At 60.7% G+C, this 16,242-nt stretch overlaps 1 protein-coding gene across 1 annotated transcript in view; it reads left to right on the top strand.

The window, feature by feature from the left end:
* Nucleotides 1–15,967, top strand: part of ITPR3 (inositol 1,4,5-trisphosphate receptor type 3) — a 66,275-nt gene extending 50,308 nt beyond the window's left edge. The window contains exons 34-58 of the mRNA XM_058554589.1: nucleotides 907–1,027; nucleotides 1,596–1,786; nucleotides 2,330–2,478; nucleotides 2,669–2,777; nucleotides 2,904–2,994; nucleotides 3,111–3,280; nucleotides 4,530–4,704; nucleotides 4,909–5,093; nucleotides 5,318–5,518; nucleotides 5,659–5,769; nucleotides 6,219–6,314; nucleotides 6,415–6,516; nucleotides 6,600–6,686; nucleotides 7,375–7,485; nucleotides 7,582–7,774; nucleotides 7,949–8,074; nucleotides 8,468–8,640; nucleotides 9,312–9,476; nucleotides 10,188–10,380; nucleotides 10,869–10,973; nucleotides 11,062–11,189; nucleotides 12,083–12,248; nucleotides 12,932–13,092; nucleotides 14,322–14,483; nucleotides 15,090–15,967. Coding sequence (XP_058410572.1) covers nucleotides 907–1,027; nucleotides 1,596–1,786; nucleotides 2,330–2,478; nucleotides 2,669–2,777; nucleotides 2,904–2,994; nucleotides 3,111–3,280; nucleotides 4,530–4,704; nucleotides 4,909–5,093; nucleotides 5,318–5,518; nucleotides 5,659–5,769; nucleotides 6,219–6,314; nucleotides 6,415–6,516; nucleotides 6,600–6,686; nucleotides 7,375–7,485; nucleotides 7,582–7,774; nucleotides 7,949–8,074; nucleotides 8,468–8,640; nucleotides 9,312–9,476; nucleotides 10,188–10,380; nucleotides 10,869–10,973; nucleotides 11,062–11,189; nucleotides 12,083–12,248; nucleotides 12,932–13,092; nucleotides 14,322–14,483; nucleotides 15,090–15,158 — 3,540 coding nt within the window. The 3' untranslated portion in view covers nucleotides 15,159–15,967. The remainder of the gene's footprint in view (nucleotides 1–906; nucleotides 1,028–1,595; nucleotides 1,787–2,329; nucleotides 2,479–2,668; nucleotides 2,778–2,903; nucleotides 2,995–3,110; nucleotides 3,281–4,529; nucleotides 4,705–4,908; nucleotides 5,094–5,317; nucleotides 5,519–5,658; nucleotides 5,770–6,218; nucleotides 6,315–6,414; nucleotides 6,517–6,599; nucleotides 6,687–7,374; nucleotides 7,486–7,581; nucleotides 7,775–7,948; nucleotides 8,075–8,467; nucleotides 8,641–9,311; nucleotides 9,477–10,187; nucleotides 10,381–10,868; nucleotides 10,974–11,061; nucleotides 11,190–12,082; nucleotides 12,249–12,931; nucleotides 13,093–14,321; nucleotides 14,484–15,089) is intronic.
* The last annotated feature ends 275 nt before the right edge of the window (nucleotides 15,968–16,242 follow it).

Genomic DNA, 16,242 nt, shown 5'->3' with positions numbered 1-16,242 from the left:
GATCTTTGGTGTTGGCTGGTTGACCATGGTGACCATGGCGTTGGCTAGTTGACCATGTGTCCCTAGAGCTGAAATAGGTAGACAGCCTTCTGACGTCTTTCTTACCTGTATGAGCAGAAGCGCTCCAGGCTGGTCACGGGAGAGTCTTAGCTCCTCAGTCGGTTCCCAGATCCCCAGACTTGAGCCAGTTCACAGCCCCCGAGCCCTTTGGATGAAAGAGCCAGGTTCCGTTGAGGAAGGAGCTGCTTTACCAACTAAATCATAAAGATACACTAGAAGGATACACAAGAAACCAATGAAAGGGGCTACCTGTAGGTAGAGGGGCTGGGGCTAGAGTGGGGATGGGGCTTCTGAGAGTGGTAAATAATGTCGGTCCCACTCTCCCAGCAAGGGTGGGTTTATCTTGACACAGGTGTGTTTGGCCCCAGGACCCCTTTGGGACTATGGGACGCTGGTAATTTATGTCCGCTTTCCCCACCTCATCGGCCCCAGGGCAGAGTGTGGGAGAATAGGGGTGATGGGATCAAGGGTTGGGGTGAGACTTCTCAAAGTATGCCTTTTGATAACCTTTTGGTTTTTGAACTATGTAAATATATCACATTTTCACAACATTAATTTATTTAAAAAAATTTTTAAATGAAGAAAAGTGTCAGCACTAGGGCTCTAAGCCCCAGGCCTGGATGTTGGGGAGTTCTCACAGGGCTGCTGTGTACAGTTGGGCAGGTTGTGCACTGCTGAGAGGAAAGGGGGTGCCTTTTTCCAACTGGCACAGAGGCACATGGTAGCTGTTGGAGGCCCTGTCCCTCCACCCATGCCCATGCTCAGTGGGCCCTGGGCACTGGGCCTGGGGCTGCCCAGTGTGGAGGGTGGGCCAGGCTGCAGTGGCAGGCGTGTGGCCTCTTGCAGACGCACCAGACGATCGTGGTGCAGCTGCTGCAGTCCACCACGCGGCTGCTCGAGTGCCCCTGGCTGCAGCAGCAGCACAAGGGCTCCGTGGAGGCCTGCATCCGGACCCTCGCCATGGTGGGTGAGTGAGCCAGGTGGGTGAGTGGTTGGCTAGCTCCAACCACCCCCCACATCGCCACGGGGACGCCTGCTCCCACAATACACACGTTATCCCTAAGCTTACCCATCATCTACTCCCAGGTGGCTCTCAGTAAGTCCTTCTTGGTGTCTGACTGGCATCTTGGCAATTGGGAGAAGCTGTTTGCTCCTCCGAGTCAGTTCCCCAGAGGAGAATGCTGGTGACATTCTCCAGCCAAGTTTCTTGTGCTTGCACATGGTCTCAGGCAGGAGGGAGGCCTGTCGATTGTTAGGGAGTTGGGAAGGGGAGAGACAAGGTGGGAGAGAGGAGGGGAGGGGTCAGGGTGCAGCCAGGGGAGAATCAGAGGCAGAAACTCCCTCTTTTTACCCAAGAGGGGGGAAGAAGGCACCTCAGTCCCTCAAGGATGGGCCAGGGTGGGGGTCCCTGCACCCCAGACCCTCGGTCTGGGTCACCCTGTGCCCCAGTGCTGCGGCCCTGAGCCCGGCCCCTTGAGCTGGCTGACCCCCTGACCCCCACCAGCTGCCCATCACCCCGCGCCCTCTCCCCCCAGCCAAGGGCCGGGCCATCTCGCTGCCCATGGACCTGGACGCGCACATCAGCTCGCTGCTCAGCAGTGGTGCCAGCTGTGCAGCTGCCGCCCAGCGCAACGTTTCCAGCTACAAGGCGGCCACACGGGCCTTCCCCCGCGTCACCCCCACCGCCAACCAGTGGGACTACAAAAACATCATCGAGAAGCTGCAGGTGGGGTTGGCTGCCTGGCACCCGCCACGGGAGCCGCCGTGGAAGGGCGTGTTCTCAGGGAGCGCGCCTTCCTGTGCTGCCCGCACTCCCCGGGACGGGGCTGGGCAGCTCGGCCACTCCTTGGGGGCCGCTCAGGGCAGGCGCTGGGCAGGGGACTGAGGGGATTCATTCCAGGGTTGGTGCTCGTGTAGGGGGTCGGGACACCCCTCCCTCCTGACGGCAGCTTCCCATTTATGTAACATGCATCTGTCCACTGTCTCGTTCGCCTCTAGAGGCCCAGAGAGGGCAAGGGGCTTGCCTGAGGTCACACAGAGCTAGAGAAGGGGCTGGGGGAAAAGCCAGGGCTCGCGGCTCCCAGCCAGAGGCTCTGAGCAGACAGACGCCATGCTTTGTTGAGGGTGACTCTGTGAGTCCAGGGCACAGGGCAGTCCATGGGGCTGTTTGGTGTCGGAGTCAGGGGAATGGCAGGCATTCCCCCGGTCATCTCTTGGGCCTGGGCGGCCTGCATCTGGCCTGGCGGTGACCCTGGCATGCCCACCCCAGGACATCATCACAGCCCTGGAGGAGCGGCTGAAGCCCCTGGTGCAGGCCGAGCTGTCCGTGCTGGTGGACGTCCTGCACTGGCCCGAGCTGCTCTTCCTGGAGGGCAGTGAGGCCTACCAGCGCTGTGAGAGCGGGGGCTTCCTGTCCAAGTGAGTGGGCTGCCGGGCCAGGGCAGGGGGCGGCAGGGGCACAGCGGCCTAGACAGGGAGGGGTCGGACGGGGACTAGATGGCCCACAGGGTCAGAGGGCAGGGGAGTTTCTGCCCGGGACAGGGCCGGGGAATGGCTGGAGGGAGGCAGCGGGGGCCGCCCCGAGCACGTGCTCCCTCCCGCCGGCCAGGCTGATCCAGCACACCAAGGACCTCATGGAGTCGGAGGAGAAGCTGTGCGTCAAGGTGCTGCGGACCCTGCAGCAGATGCTGCTCAAGAAGACCAAGTACGGGGACCGGGTGAGTGCCCAGGGCTGGACGCCAGGCGGGCCGGGGCGGGAGGTCCGGGGGCTCAGGGCCAGGACTGTTGGGCCACTGGTGAAATGGCGACAAGTATCATTGTGGCGCCTCGCTCCCTCCCCCCAGGGCAACCAGCTGCGCAAGATGCTGCTACAGAACTACCTCCAGAACCGCAAGTCCAGCTCGCGGGGGGACCTTCCGGACCCCATGGGCACCAGTCAGTACCGCCTCCCCCTGCCATGCCTCCAGGTGGCCCGTTCACCCAGGCCCTGGGCCCTCTCTTCCACTCCCCCGCCCCACCAGCACCCCCTCAAGCACGTTCCCCCACTCCAGGCCTGGACCAAGATTGGTCTGCAATCGCGGCCACCCAGTGCCGGCTGGACAAGGAGGGGGCCACCAAGCTGGTGTGTGACCTCATCACCAGCACCAAGAATGAGAAGATTTTCCAGGAGAGCATCGGCCTGGCCATCCGCCTGCTGGACGGCGGCAACACCGAGATCCAGGTGTGGAGCGGGCGGGGGTGCTGGGGGCTCACCTCCTTCAGGTAGTCCCTCTTACTCAGGATGGGGGACAGTGTGCCAAGTCACTGAGGCCGCGGGTGCCTGGCTGCAGGGCTGGGTGCTGGCGGTCAGCATGAGTCTGGCTACCCATGGGCGGCTCACCTCCCGTATCTGCCCCGCGTCATGTGGCCCCTTCTCTGTCCACACACACCCCCTGCTCCAGCCCGGCCTGAGCCTGTCTCCCCATCATCCTGTCCTCTATTTTGTCCACCATTCTTGCCTCTTGGCCTCTGCTCAGGCCTCCTTCCTCCTCTTCCACATCCTCCTCAGCCTTTGGTGCCCAATGAAAGGCCTACCTCCTCTAAAAAGCCCTCTCTGATTGCTTTATCCCTATTCGTTCATTCATTCATTCATTCACTCATTCATTCTTTTGGTAAGTCTGCATTGAGCATCTTCTACATGCCTGGCAGTGTTCTAGGCACAAAGGATTCAGAGGTGAACAAAAGAGAAAATCCATGTTCTCCTGGTACTTATATCCCAGTGGGGACAACAGTCAATAACCGTAATCCCCATGTAATATGGAGAACGTGTTGGATGGTGATCATTCAGGCAAGGGGCTTGGGAGTGCTGGGCTGGGCTACCTGAGATGGAAGGACCAGGGAAGGCCCCTGGGAGGAACGTTTGAATGAAGACCCAGCAGTGAGCACGTGGCAGGTGGGGCGGGCGCACCGGGCAGAGCAGGCGGCTGCCGCAGAGGCCGTGAAGGGGAAGTGGCTGATGTGGCTGGAGGGGGTGGACGGGGGGTGAGTGGCAGGACCTGGGGTCAGAGAGGCCATCATGTGGCCTCGTGGGCACTGTGAGGCCTGGCTTTTCCTCTGGGCGAGATGGGGCAGAGGAGGGACGTGACTTGGACTTCAGAGGGATGCCCTGGCTGCTGTGTGGGGAGCAGACGTAGGGCCCAGAGCAGACGCAGAAGTGGTCAGGAGGCTATGCAGGCCTCCAGCGCCGCAGTTACAGGCTCGTCCCCTCCACCTCTGACAGTCCTGACTGCACCTCCCCCCAGTCTTAGTCACAGGGCACAGGGGTGTCTCTGTTCCCCCAGCCTCAGTCTGGTTTGGGCACGTCTGGGGGCCCACCTCTGCCCCTTCCTTGTCCCTGCAGCACAGGACAAAGCCCTCTGGGGCCTCACCAAGGGCTGCTTAGCACCAGGCCCCATGCTGAGCCTGCCCCCCCATCTCACCATCCACCCTAGAAATCCTTCTACAACCTGATGATGAGCGACAAGAAGTCAGAGCGCTTCTTCAAGGTTCTGCACGACCGCATGAAGCGGGCCCAGCAGGAGACCAAGTCCACCGTGGCCGTCAACATGAGCGACCTGGGCAGCCAGCCGCGTGAGGACCGGGAGCCGGCAGACCCCACCGCCAAAGGTTAGAGGCGGGAACGGGGCACGGGGGTACAGGGTGCGGGTGCTGGGCAGGGTCAGAGGGTGCAGGATGAGGGGGTCGAAGGGCAGGATAAGGGCTTGGGGCACAGGGGATGTCTGGGCGGGGGGCTCAGGGTGGGAACACAGGGTAAGGGTGAAGGTCTGGCCGCTGCCAGCAGCCCCAGCCTCAGGAGGCCTCCTCCCGCAGGCCGTGTGGCCTCCTTCTCCATGCCTGGCTCCCCATCCCGCTATTCGCTGGGCCCCAGCCCGCGCCGGGGGCACGAGGTGGGCGAGCGTGCGCAGAGCAACGAGATGGGCACGTCCGTGCTCATCATGCAGCCCATCCTGCGCTTTCTGCAGCTGCTGTGTGAGAACCACAACCGGGACCTGCAGGTGAGGCCTCCCGCACGCCTGCCCCTTCCCCGGCCGCCCAGCCAGCCCGTGGACCCTGGCCCTGCCCTCTGGCTGTGCTCATGCTCTGTGCCTGTCATCTGTGCCCGGACACCGCTGCTCTGTGGCCGTGACTCCCCCACCCCTGCAGCACGCAGGATGGGTCCCAGGCAGGCCTCTCCCTCCCACCAGAGCCGTGCCACGCCCACCCCTTCTGTGCCCTGCAGAACTTCCTGCGCTGTCAGAACAACAAGACCAACTACAACCTGGTGTGCGAGACGCTGCAGTTCCTGGATGTCATGTGCGGTAGCACCACGGGTGGCCTGGGGCTGCTGGGGCTTTACATCAACGAGGACAACGTGGGGCTCGTCACCCAGACCCTGGAGACCCTCACCGAGTACTGCCAGGGCCCCTGCCACGAGAACCAGGTGAGCGTCGGGGCAGAGTGGCAGCCCAGGTGGCAGGGGGGCCTGTGGTGGCCGGAGCAGGCTGGCAGGGGGAGGCTGAGGCCGCCGGAGCCGCCACAGTTCTGAGGGGCCTGCGCCCCGTCCCCACTGCTTCCTGCCAGACCTGCATCGTGACGCACGAGTCCAACGGCATAGACATCATCACGGCGCTCATCCTCAACGACATCAGTCCCTTGTGCAAGTACCGGGTGGACCTGGTGCTGCAGCTCAAGGTGGGGCCCTGGCAGCCCATGTGAGCGTGCGTGGGTGTGCACGTGTGAACATACACTGCGACATGGGTGTTGAGTGTGCATATGGGTGTGTGTGATGTTAGCAGTGTGTGATGTGTGCAGGTTGCATGTAATATGTGCATGTTTACACGTACACACGAGTGAATGTGTGAGAAAACACTCCAGAAGCACACAGGTTCTGGGCTTATCCGAGGGCCTCCCGTGTACGTGTCTGCTGTCTGGGGGTCGAGTGTGCTGCTGCAGGGTAGGTGAAGGCGGCCTTTGGGGGGACTGGATATGCAGGAGGCTTCTCAGCAAGCCCTGGGGTGGTGGGGAATGGGAAGGCTATGGACATCTTGTGGGCTGGAAGAGGCTGTTATGGAGTAGTCAGTGGAGAGGCTTGTGGGGATGTGGTGGGGGCCCTCAGATTGGCCTGTCCCCCCCTCCTCCAGGACAACGCCTCCAAGCTGCTCCTGGCTCTCATGGAGAGCCGGCACGACAGCGAAAACGCCGAGCGCATCCTCATCAGCCTGCGGCCTCAGGAGCTGGTGAGGCTGGGCTGGTGGGTGACTGGGTGGGGTGTGTGGGCATGGGGATTCCTGCCCTCCATCCCAGGAAGAGGCATTCGAGCAGGCACTGCCCCGCCAGGTGGACGTCATCAAGAAGGCCTACCTGCAGGAGGAGGAGCGAGAGAACTCCGAGGTGAGCCCACGCGAGGTGGGCCACAACATCTACATTCTGGCGCTGCAGGTACCAGCCCCGCCCCGCGGCCCCGCCCCCCGCGGCCATGCCCCCAGCGACCGCGCCCCGGTGACTGCTGCCCTCTCGCTCAGCTCTCCAGGCACAACAAACAGCTGCAGCACCTGCTGAAGCCGGTGAGGCGCATCCAAGAGGAGGAGGCCGAGGGCATCTCTTCCATGGTGGGCCTGGGGACCCGGCTGGGGGTGGGGCATGGCTTAGACCTAGGGGCGTGGCTGGGCGGGAGATGGATGGGAGAGCATCTGGAGGTGAGGCTGTGAATTGAGGGCGGGTCTATAACCCGAGGGCGGGGAGGAGGGCAGAGCTGAGGCCTGAGGGCTGGTTGGAATCCCGGTTAAGGCCAGGGGCGGGGCCAGGAGCTCGGGGCGGAGCTTCGACCCAAGGGCGTGGCCTGGGCCTGAGTAAAGAGCTAGGATCCGGGAGCTGGGCTGGAATTGCCTGGCGGGGCTCGGGTCTGGGGGTGGGGGAGGGGGTTGGGGGGATGGGAGCCGGAATAGTGGTAGCGGTGTCTCGAGGTGGAACGAGGACCTAAAAGTGGGAGGAAGGCTGGGGTGGGTCTGGGAGGCTGGAGCAGGACCTAGGGTGCACCTGGACCAGACTGCAGAGGGCGGCGCTGACTGTCCTACAGGATTACCTGACATGGCTCTCCCGCTTCCCGCTTCCTGCTTCAGGTTCCCCACTCCTGCTCTGGGGCTGGGTCCTGGTTGGGCAGGGCTGGGTCTGGTCTGGCTGGAGAGTCACTTGCTGGGGTGTAGTTCAGAGCTGGGCGCAGGCCTGGCAGGTGGGGCTCAGGTGCCAAGCCTAGCGGTGGGGGCTGCGGGCCTGACCTCAGCACCCTCCCACCCCCAGCTCAGCCTCAACAACAAGCAGCTGTCCCAGATGCTCAAGTCCTCAGCGCCTGCACAGGAGGAGGAGGAGGACCCCTTGGCCTACTACGAGAACCACACGTCCCAGATCGAGGTGGGGCCTGAGGGTCAGGGGCCGGTGAGCGAGGGCCGGGAGCTGGGCCCTTGGTGGCCGCAGCCCAGGTGTGACCAGGTGCCTGTATGCCCCCAGATCGTGCGGCAGGACCGCAGCATGGAGCAGATCGTGTTCCCGGTGCCCGCCATCTGCCAGTTCCTGACGGAGGAGACCAAGCACCGGCTCTTCACCACCACCGAGCAGGACGAGCAGGGCAGCAAAGTGAGCGACTTCTTCGACCAGTCCTCCTTCCTGCACAACGAGATGGAGTGGCAGCGCAAGCTCCGCAGTGAGAACCGCAGGGCGGGAGGGCGGGTGGGCCTGGAGCTGTTGCCCGCTGCCCCCTGCTGCCTCCCCCACCTGCTGGGCCTGGAGCTTGCACGGGCGGTGTGGGGCCCACACGGTGGGGCAGAGGTATCGATCAGGGGCCCCCTTACACCAGTCCCACCACCCTGCTCCCCAGGCATGCCACTGATCTACTGGTTCTCCCGCCGCATGACCCTGTGGGGCAGCATCTCCTTCAACCTGGCGGTTTTCATCAACATCATCATCGCCTTTTTCTACCCCTATGTGGAGGGCGCGTCCACAGGTCAGGACACAGGGCTGACGGGCAGGGGCCTCAGGGCCCACCATGCCCCCTCCCCAGGTTCGGGCAGATCCTTGGGGTCAGCCAGGCTCTGAGGAACCAGATGCAGAGTGGGGAGAACACCCCATCATGGGGAGACACAGGTGTGGTCCGGACAGACAGGGTCCTTGATCTCTGGAGACTGCGCGTGTGTGCGAGCCAGAGGCCAGACAAGGTGCAGCAACTGGGTAGGGCGTCCTGCCCAAGGCCTAGAGGTGCAGGCGTGACTGGAGGCCCAAAAACCAGGTGACCGGGAACATAATAGGGACGGCTTCCAGGAAGAGGTGGCTCCTTGGGGTCTGTTGGGGCTGTGGTGGGCTTGAACAAGCCACACTCACCCCTGCTCCCCGGCCTCAGGTGTGCTGGGCTCCCCACTCATCTCGCTGCTGTTCTGGATCCTCATCTGCTTCTCCGTCGCTGCCCTGTTCACCAAGCGCTACAGCATCCGCCCCCTCATCGTGGCGCTCATCCTGCGCTCCATCTATTACCTGGGCATTGGGCCCACGCTCAACATCCTGGGTGCTCTCAACGTGAGTGCCAGAGGGAACCCCACCCCAAACCACCCCCAAGCTCATCACGCAGTCGGACCTGAAGCTGGCCTGCTATCTCCTAGCAGCCACTGCTCTGCCCCATCCCCCTTGACCCTGGGGTGGGATCCCAAGCTTGTTCTAGACCTACAGTTGGGAGCACTCTGTGCCTCCTCCATCTCCCTGGACAACTGGGGACAGCAGGCACTCAGAGGCAGCTAGCCAGCCAGGAGTCACTTTGGAGTGCCAGCTTCAGGGCTGCTGTGCCCCGCCCAGAGGCACTGCTCACATTGTAGACATCAAAGATTTGTCCGTTCTGACGATTTCCTGACAGATGGAAAAAGTGCCCTGAGCAAGGCGGGGCGCCTTTTCATAACTCACCCCGTCACTGTCACTGTAAAGGCCAAGGACGCTCTTCTCTGATCTTCATCCTCCTTTTTCTGTATCTCACTTGCTTCCTGGAGCTGGGGGACCCCAGGGGCTTCTCCTCTATTCTAGGCCCTGGGGCCCAGATGCGTTTCTGGAAGCATTTTCATTAATGCTGTGTCTGCCAGGCTGAGACTCCACTGAAGGCCCGGCCTCAGAGCTGGGAACCGGGTGGGCATGGCGGCAGGGAGTGGAGATTCACGGTGGGCAGTGGATCACTCATCCCCGTGCCCTGCACTTGCTCCCAGCTGACCAACAAGATTGTGTTCGTGGTGAGCTTCGTGGGCAACCGTGGCACCTTCATCCGGGGCTATAAGGCCATGGTCATGGACGTGGAGTTCCTCTACCACGTGGGCTACATCCTGACTAGTGTCCTGGGCCTCTTCGTGCATGAGCTCTTCTACAGCATCCTGGTGAGGCCCGCTGGGGGGCTGGGTCAGGGCAGGGGTGCAGGGGCAGTCGGGGCTTCCTGCGAGTTGCCAGCGATTCTCCAGCACCAGTCTCTCTGTCTAGTCCTCTTGCTGCTGGGCTGGGAGGAGTGGATTTCCAGAGTCATCCTCCACCTGACCCCAGCCTGGCCTTCAAGTCCCTGACGGCCACTCCTGGCCCCCGTCTGACCCATCGCCCCTGTACAGTGGTGGTTCAAGCCTGGACTCTGGAGCCAGACCATCTGGGTTTGCCTCCCACTGTGGTCCCTATTAGCTGTGTAACTTTGGGCAAGTTTCTTAACTGCCCTGTGCCTCAGTTTCCCTATCTGTTAAAACGGGGATAGTTAATAGCACCTAGCTTCTAGAATAACTGTGAAGATGAAATGAGCTAATGCACAAAAGTCACGTAGGGAGTGTCCTGGCGCGCAGCAAGTGCACTGTAAGAGTTGGTCGTCCTCCTCCGCAGTGTGTGGTGCTCGCCTGCCCATGCGACCCCTCACGCCTTCCCCTGGGCGCTTCCCTTTCCTTGGCCTTAGAACCCCAGTTCCTCCAAGAAGCCCCCCGACAGGCCCACCAGCCTGGTTACGCCTGCCTAAGAGCAGACCCTGCTGGAGGAGGCTGTGGGAAACCGCTGGGACTGCAGCCCTTGGGTCCAGCAGTGTCCTCAGCCCTCAAGGCCCCGGCCCTGCCCTGCAGCTCTTCGACCTCATCTACCGTGAGGAGACCCTGTTCAACGTCATCAAGAGTGTGACTCGCAACGGCCGCTCCATCCTGCTGACCGCCCTGCTGGCCCTCATCCTGGTCTACCTCTTCTCCATCGTCGGCTTCCTCTTCCTCAAGGATGACTTCATCCTCGAGGTCGACCGGCTGCCCAGCAACCACTCCAGAGGTCCGGGGCTCCTCTCCTGGGCGGGTGTGGGGAGTGAGAGGGCCTGTGCACGTGGCTGGGGTCAGGACCAGGACCTGGGAGTGCTTATCCCAGGCTCCCTGCCTCAGTTTCTTCTCTTGGGTTCTGGGGAGGTCTAGCTCACACCAATCTGCCTCCCTCTTCCCTGGAACAGACTGAGCGGGTGGGAGAGCCTTGGGTCTCCGGCTCCCTGAGGAGCCACTTGCTTGCAGACCCTGTCATTTGTGTTAAACTCAGTATTTGCAGGGGCTACCTGTGTGCCAGGGTTGAGGGTGCAGACCCCCTTCCCTGCCCTAGTGCACAGCCTGGTGGGAGTAGGGGCATGAGGACCCTTCATTTGTAGCCAGAAAGAGTGAGGAGCTGGTAGGATCTGGGAAGACTTTCTGGAGGATGTGATGCTGGGGACACAGCCAGGGGGATGATAAGGCCAGGCATTTAGACTCCTGGTGACCTCGTCCATGTCCCTCCAGCCAGCCCCCTGGGGATGCCACCTGGAGCTGCCACATTTGTGGGCACGTGCAGCGGGGACAAGATGGACTGCGTCTCAGGGGTCTCGGTGCCTGAGGTCCTGGAAGGTGAGGGCTCTGTGTCCCGGGAGTCCAGGTGGGGTGAGGGCGGGGGCAGGTGGCCTGGCCTGGGTGTGAGCAGATGCTCCACTTGCAGAGGATGAGGAGCTGGACAGCACGGAGCGTGCCTGTGACACTCTGCTCATGTGCATCGTCACTGTCATGAATCATGGGCTGCGCAACGGTGGTGGCGTGGGCGACATTCTCCGCAAGCCCTCCAAAGACGTGAGCACCCCCGGCCCCACTCCCAGATCCGTGTGGCCCAAGCCCTGGCCGGGTCAGCAACTCTGAGGGTCCTGCCCTCAGATCATGGCCAGGCAGAGCAGCCCGGCCTCCCTCAGTCTTCAGTGTTCCAATCCCCACCCATTTGTATCCCCCTTTTCCGGCTTTCCTACCCAGTTGATGTGCAGTTACATCGTTGCTGAGCTGTCTCACCCCAGTCTGCTCAGGCGTCCCCACCCGCTCACTGTAGATGCTCTAAGGAAAGGCCTTGGCAGCCAAGCTTTGCCCTGACTAGGGAAGGCGTGAGTCAGACAGCAGGCGGATCCCAGGGCCATACAGCCTCATCTACGCGGCAGAGCCCAGCCCACGGCAGGGGAGGGCAGGGAGGAAAACAGAGTTGGCTTCATAAGGGGGCCTCAGGATTTGGCTCGGGCCGCCCAGCATTCCCAGAATGGTGGTCTGTCCCTAGTCCCATGGGGGTGAAAAGCCACCTCCCTGGCCAGACAGAGGGTTTCTAGACCGTATGAGGCCAAGCGTCCTGAGGGCAGGGCAGAGGAGTTCAGAGCTGCCTCTTCCCCAGCCAAAAGTTAGGGGCAGACACAAGCCTAGATCCGTGACCTTAGCTCCCCATGCCAATCTCCTTCTACAGGGCTTCGTCCTGGCTGGTCTCCTTTCTGAGTCCGCTCTTTGCTAATCCACACTCAAAGCTCATGGTTGCAATTCTTGCTGCATCAAGAGAGGCTGGGTCCACTCTGCCATCTTCAGGGCCCTGGGCGCCAGAGGCCCTCATTTCCTTCTTCTGGGGTCTGGGCTCCCTCTGTCACAGTCCTGACCCTGCCTGCCTGAGTCCTGCCTGCTGGACTCCTGGGCCCAGCCTCCCTGTCTCGCCCCTGCAGGAGTCTCTCTTCCCAGCCCGCGTGGTCTATGACCTCCTCTTCTTCTTCATTGTCATCATCATCGTGCTGAACCTCATCTTTGGGGTGATCATCGACACCTTTGCCGACCTGCGCAGTGAGAAGCAGAAGAAGGAGGAGATTCTGAAGACCACGTGCTTTATCTGCGGTGAGACCTGGTTCCTGCCCTGTGGGGGCTGCAGCAGGGCTGGGGCAGCCTGTGGACTGGGACATCATCTGGGCCAGTGGCAGCTTCAGTTTGGCCCTTCCCAGGTTCCTGTGGCCACCGGGGAACCCAGCCCCATGTTGGTTGATGGCTGTTTGCTTGTCCCAGAACTTGGAGAACAGGACCCTGCCTGAACCTGGAGGCGGAGGAGGCCTCAGAACCCATCCCTTTAAACCCTCTTGTTTACCGATGAGGAAACTGAAGCCCAGTCGGTGGCTCAGGCCTCCAGCCTCAGTCCAGGGCTTTTCCCAACCCTGGTGTGAAGGGCTAGTCCTTGCAGCAGCCACTGCAGGCTAGGGAGCAGGTGTCACCTGTAGGACAGATCCCTTCTCCACTATTCCTGCTGCCCCGGCTTCTCAGAATTCTCGCATTTTCCCCCAGAGCCCTTAGTCGCCATTGCGAGGGCTGCAGTGTGGCAGGGTGGCATCTCCATGGCTGAGTGGCTGGTGCTTTCAGTAGAAGTGACCTAAATAGCCCCGAGTGGCTGTCGCATACGTTCATCAGAACTTTCAGCCCAAGGACAGATGCCTCCACTGCATCTCGAGGCCATGGTGTCCGCTCCATTGAGTGGCCCCGCAGTGGCTCTTGGAGGCCGAGGGTTTCATCCTCACTCTCTGCATCCTCAGGTCTGGAGAGGGACAAGTTTGACAATAAGACGGTGTCATTCGAGGAGCACATCAAGTTCGAGCACAACATGTGGAACTACCTGTACTTCATCGTGCTGGTCCGTGTGAAGAACAAGACGGACTACACGGGGCCCGAGAGCTACGTGGCCCAGATGATCAAGGTGGGGCCCTGGGAGGAGCGGCCGCGTCTGCCCGCCCTGCGCCAGGTGGACGCTTGTTGAAAGGCTGGCCGGGAAGTGGAGGAGCGGCTGGAGCCAGCCCTCGGCTATGGTGGAGCCCTGCCAGTGGCCTGTGCCGCAGAGGGTCCTCCACACTCTGCACGCTTCTGCGCGGGCTCTGTTGTCAGGAAAAAGCCCATAGCAAACCCGTCAGCCCCAAAGGACGTGCATGGTGTCCCTGGGCCCGGGGATGCATGATGCTTAAGAGACGTGGGAACAGGGCCAGCCCTACCCATGGCTGCTGCTCTGGGGACCATTCCAAGGGAGCCTTTTCTTGCTTGGCCAGAGGAAGGGCAGCTTCCTGAAGTCTGGGTGGTCCCAGGCCAGGAGGGAGCCTGGAAAAACTTTAAACTATCAGACTTAGGAGGAATCAAATTTATTCTATCCAATTTCTATAGTAACGAGAGGAGTGAAGGCAGTGAATATACAAAAAGTCTTGTAGCATTTTGGGGAAGGGAAGCCCATCAGCTCCATCAAATATAGCGTATCTTCACATTACTGTACAACGGAGAAATTGCAGGCTAAAAGGAAAGAGCTATTTAGTGGGGAAAAAAAGGGAGTTCTGTTTGTTTTTTGTCTGTAATTTGAACTGATCTTCGAGTACAGATTTATCTGTTGGTCTGAGAATTCACAGCTTGCGACAAGGAACCAGAGAACTCTTGGTGCCCCCTCCCGCTCCTCTGTCCCAGAAAACGTGGCTTTGCCTCTCAGACACGTCAGACACCAGCCATCCTCCGCAGATCCTCCCGCTCCCTCAGTGTGCCATCTGTCTGACTCGCATCTTCCTAGGGTGTGGGGCATGGGGCGGGCCTGTCGGGGCGGAGAGGAAGGAAGGAAGGAAGGAAGGAGAGTCAAGGTCTGGGTGCAGAGGCCTGCCCTCCACCTCTCTGCAGGGTGTTATGAGAGTAAACAGATGGTGCCGATACCAGTGAGGCCGTCTAACGGAAGTCAGCCTGTCACAGTGCTGCAGCCTTAACGCCCACAGAGGGTTCGCGGCCAGCTCACTCTGGCCAGGGAGGACCCCGGTCCATTCAGATTTTCCCATGACACATCCCTGGGGAGTGATTCTGTCAAGAGTGTGGCAGGAGGCTCCCCCCACATGACTGTTTTTCCAAACGGGGCCTTCCCGGGCCGGGCCCAAGCTTGCTAACGCTGCTGGCGATCTTTTTCAGAACAAGAACCTGGACTGGTTCCCCCGGATGAGGGCCATGTCCCTCGTGAGCAACGAGGGGGAGGGGGAGCAGAACGAGATCCGGATTCTTCAGGACAAGCTCCACTCCACCATGAAGCTGGTGTCCCACCTCACTGCCCAGCTCAACGAGCTCAAGGAGCAGGTGTGCACGCCAGCCCTGTCCTGGCCCCACCCTTGGGGTCCCGCGCTACAGCCTCAGACCGTCTTCGGGGGGTGCTGAGGCCTCATGCCCCCCACCGTTTCCTGCTGGCCCTGTTCTTGGGTCTGGGGTGGAAGACAGGTTCCAACCCCCTTCCCCTCCATGGAAAGCTAGACTAGGGGTGGCAGCCCCGATCCCTGAGCCCCTGAAAGACATGGCCCAGGGAACCTTAGTGCAGGTGTGGGCCCCTCCCCTTGCTCCTCCCCTTACTCTAGTGGCTGCTAGGGAGTCCCTGGGAGGGGTTCACTGGAGACGGGGGAGGTCAGGCATCCCCTCCTGCCCAGAGCATCCTCCTCTCCATCTGGCAGTGGCTAAACGAGGTTAGGCAGCCCCTCTTTGAGGTGGAGTGATTTTCCAGCTGCACTACATCAGGGATTTGTGACACACTAATTGAGGACAGGGGGTTGGGGCTGACATCCTTGCTATACCCTGAACAGTGCTGAACGGCCGCTGAGTTGGTGGGGAGGGTGGGCGCCAGCCCCTCCACAGTGCCTGGGGAGAAGGTGCTGGGCAGCCTGACCTGACCTCCTGGCATCTGTCTCGTCCTAGATGACGGAGCAGCGGAAACGCAGGCAACGCCTGGGCTTTGTGGATGTCCAGAACTGCATGAGCCGCTGAGCGCCATCGAAGGCCCCGACAGGCGATGCCCGTCACTGGAGAGCTGTGACTGAGAACACTGCCCCTTCCCTCGGGTCTGGTGGCCCAGCCAGCCCTCCAGCCTCTCAGGGCCAGGTGCTCCCCCAGCCTCCAGCTCCCACTGTGTCAGACACCCGCCAAGCCAACCCAGGCACTGACTAGCATGGAGGGAAGCCAGAGGGCTGACAGTCCTGCTTAGAGCCGTTAAAAGGACTCAGAAACTCATGGGACTCAGCTTATTACCTTAATGCCTTAGAGGAAGATAAATTCTCTTAAAGGACTATTGCTCTGTCCCTTAAAGCAGTAACTGACATTCCTTTGTATTTCTCCCTGTGGGTGATTAGGAGTGGGGTCACCTCTTTATTCAAGCACTACATTTGGGCTGCTGCCCGCCTGGGGGTGGGGTGGGGTGTGGCCATGCAATTGCTAGTCATTTGAGGGCTTCGTTATTTAACTTATTCACGGGTGCTATGCTCAGCCCTGCCGTGGCCGCATAGCTCCCCCCATGCTCAGATCTGCTGTAGACAGTGTGTAGACCTCACTGTCCGTGTCCAGGCCACCCCTCTGGCATGGCCCAGCTGGACTGGTGACCCAAGGATGGAGAGCCTTGTTCCCAGGACCTGCCTCTTCTGGGCCTCCTGGGGAGGAGATGCACGTCCAGGTGACAAGGCTGGGCTGTGTTAGAGTGGCTGGTTTTTGACTGTTTTTTCTCCTTTTGGTGTAATGTTTTACAGATCCTTTGGCCTCAGAACTAATATGTTAACTGCCTTAAATAAATTAATAGAAACCTAGTCCATTAGAAAGGGACGCTGTTTCCTGTACTCCTGGGTGCTGTGGGGGTAACGTGGCTTGCTGGCAGAGGAAAGAACATTGGCCCGGCCTTGGGCTCTCTGGAGATGCTGAGTGACATCCTGTCTGGCAGTGATTCCTGACCAAGGGTCCCTGGACAGAGCTGTATTCAGTGTAACTGGTTTCCATCGTAATCCTATGTATTTTATTGTGTGCATTTCAAAACATCCTGAGGAGTCTAGGTACAAACGAGGTTAAGGACCCACTTCTACTTCTT

The sequence above is a fragment of the Diceros bicornis genome, chromosome 14 (assembly GCF_020826845.1).
Source record: "Diceros bicornis minor isolate mBicDic1 chromosome 14, mDicBic1.mat.cur, whole genome shotgun sequence".
Lineage (NCBI taxonomy): Eukaryota > Metazoa > Chordata > Mammalia > Perissodactyla > Rhinocerotidae > Diceros > Diceros bicornis.
This window is presented reverse-complemented; position numbering and strand designations above follow the sequence as displayed.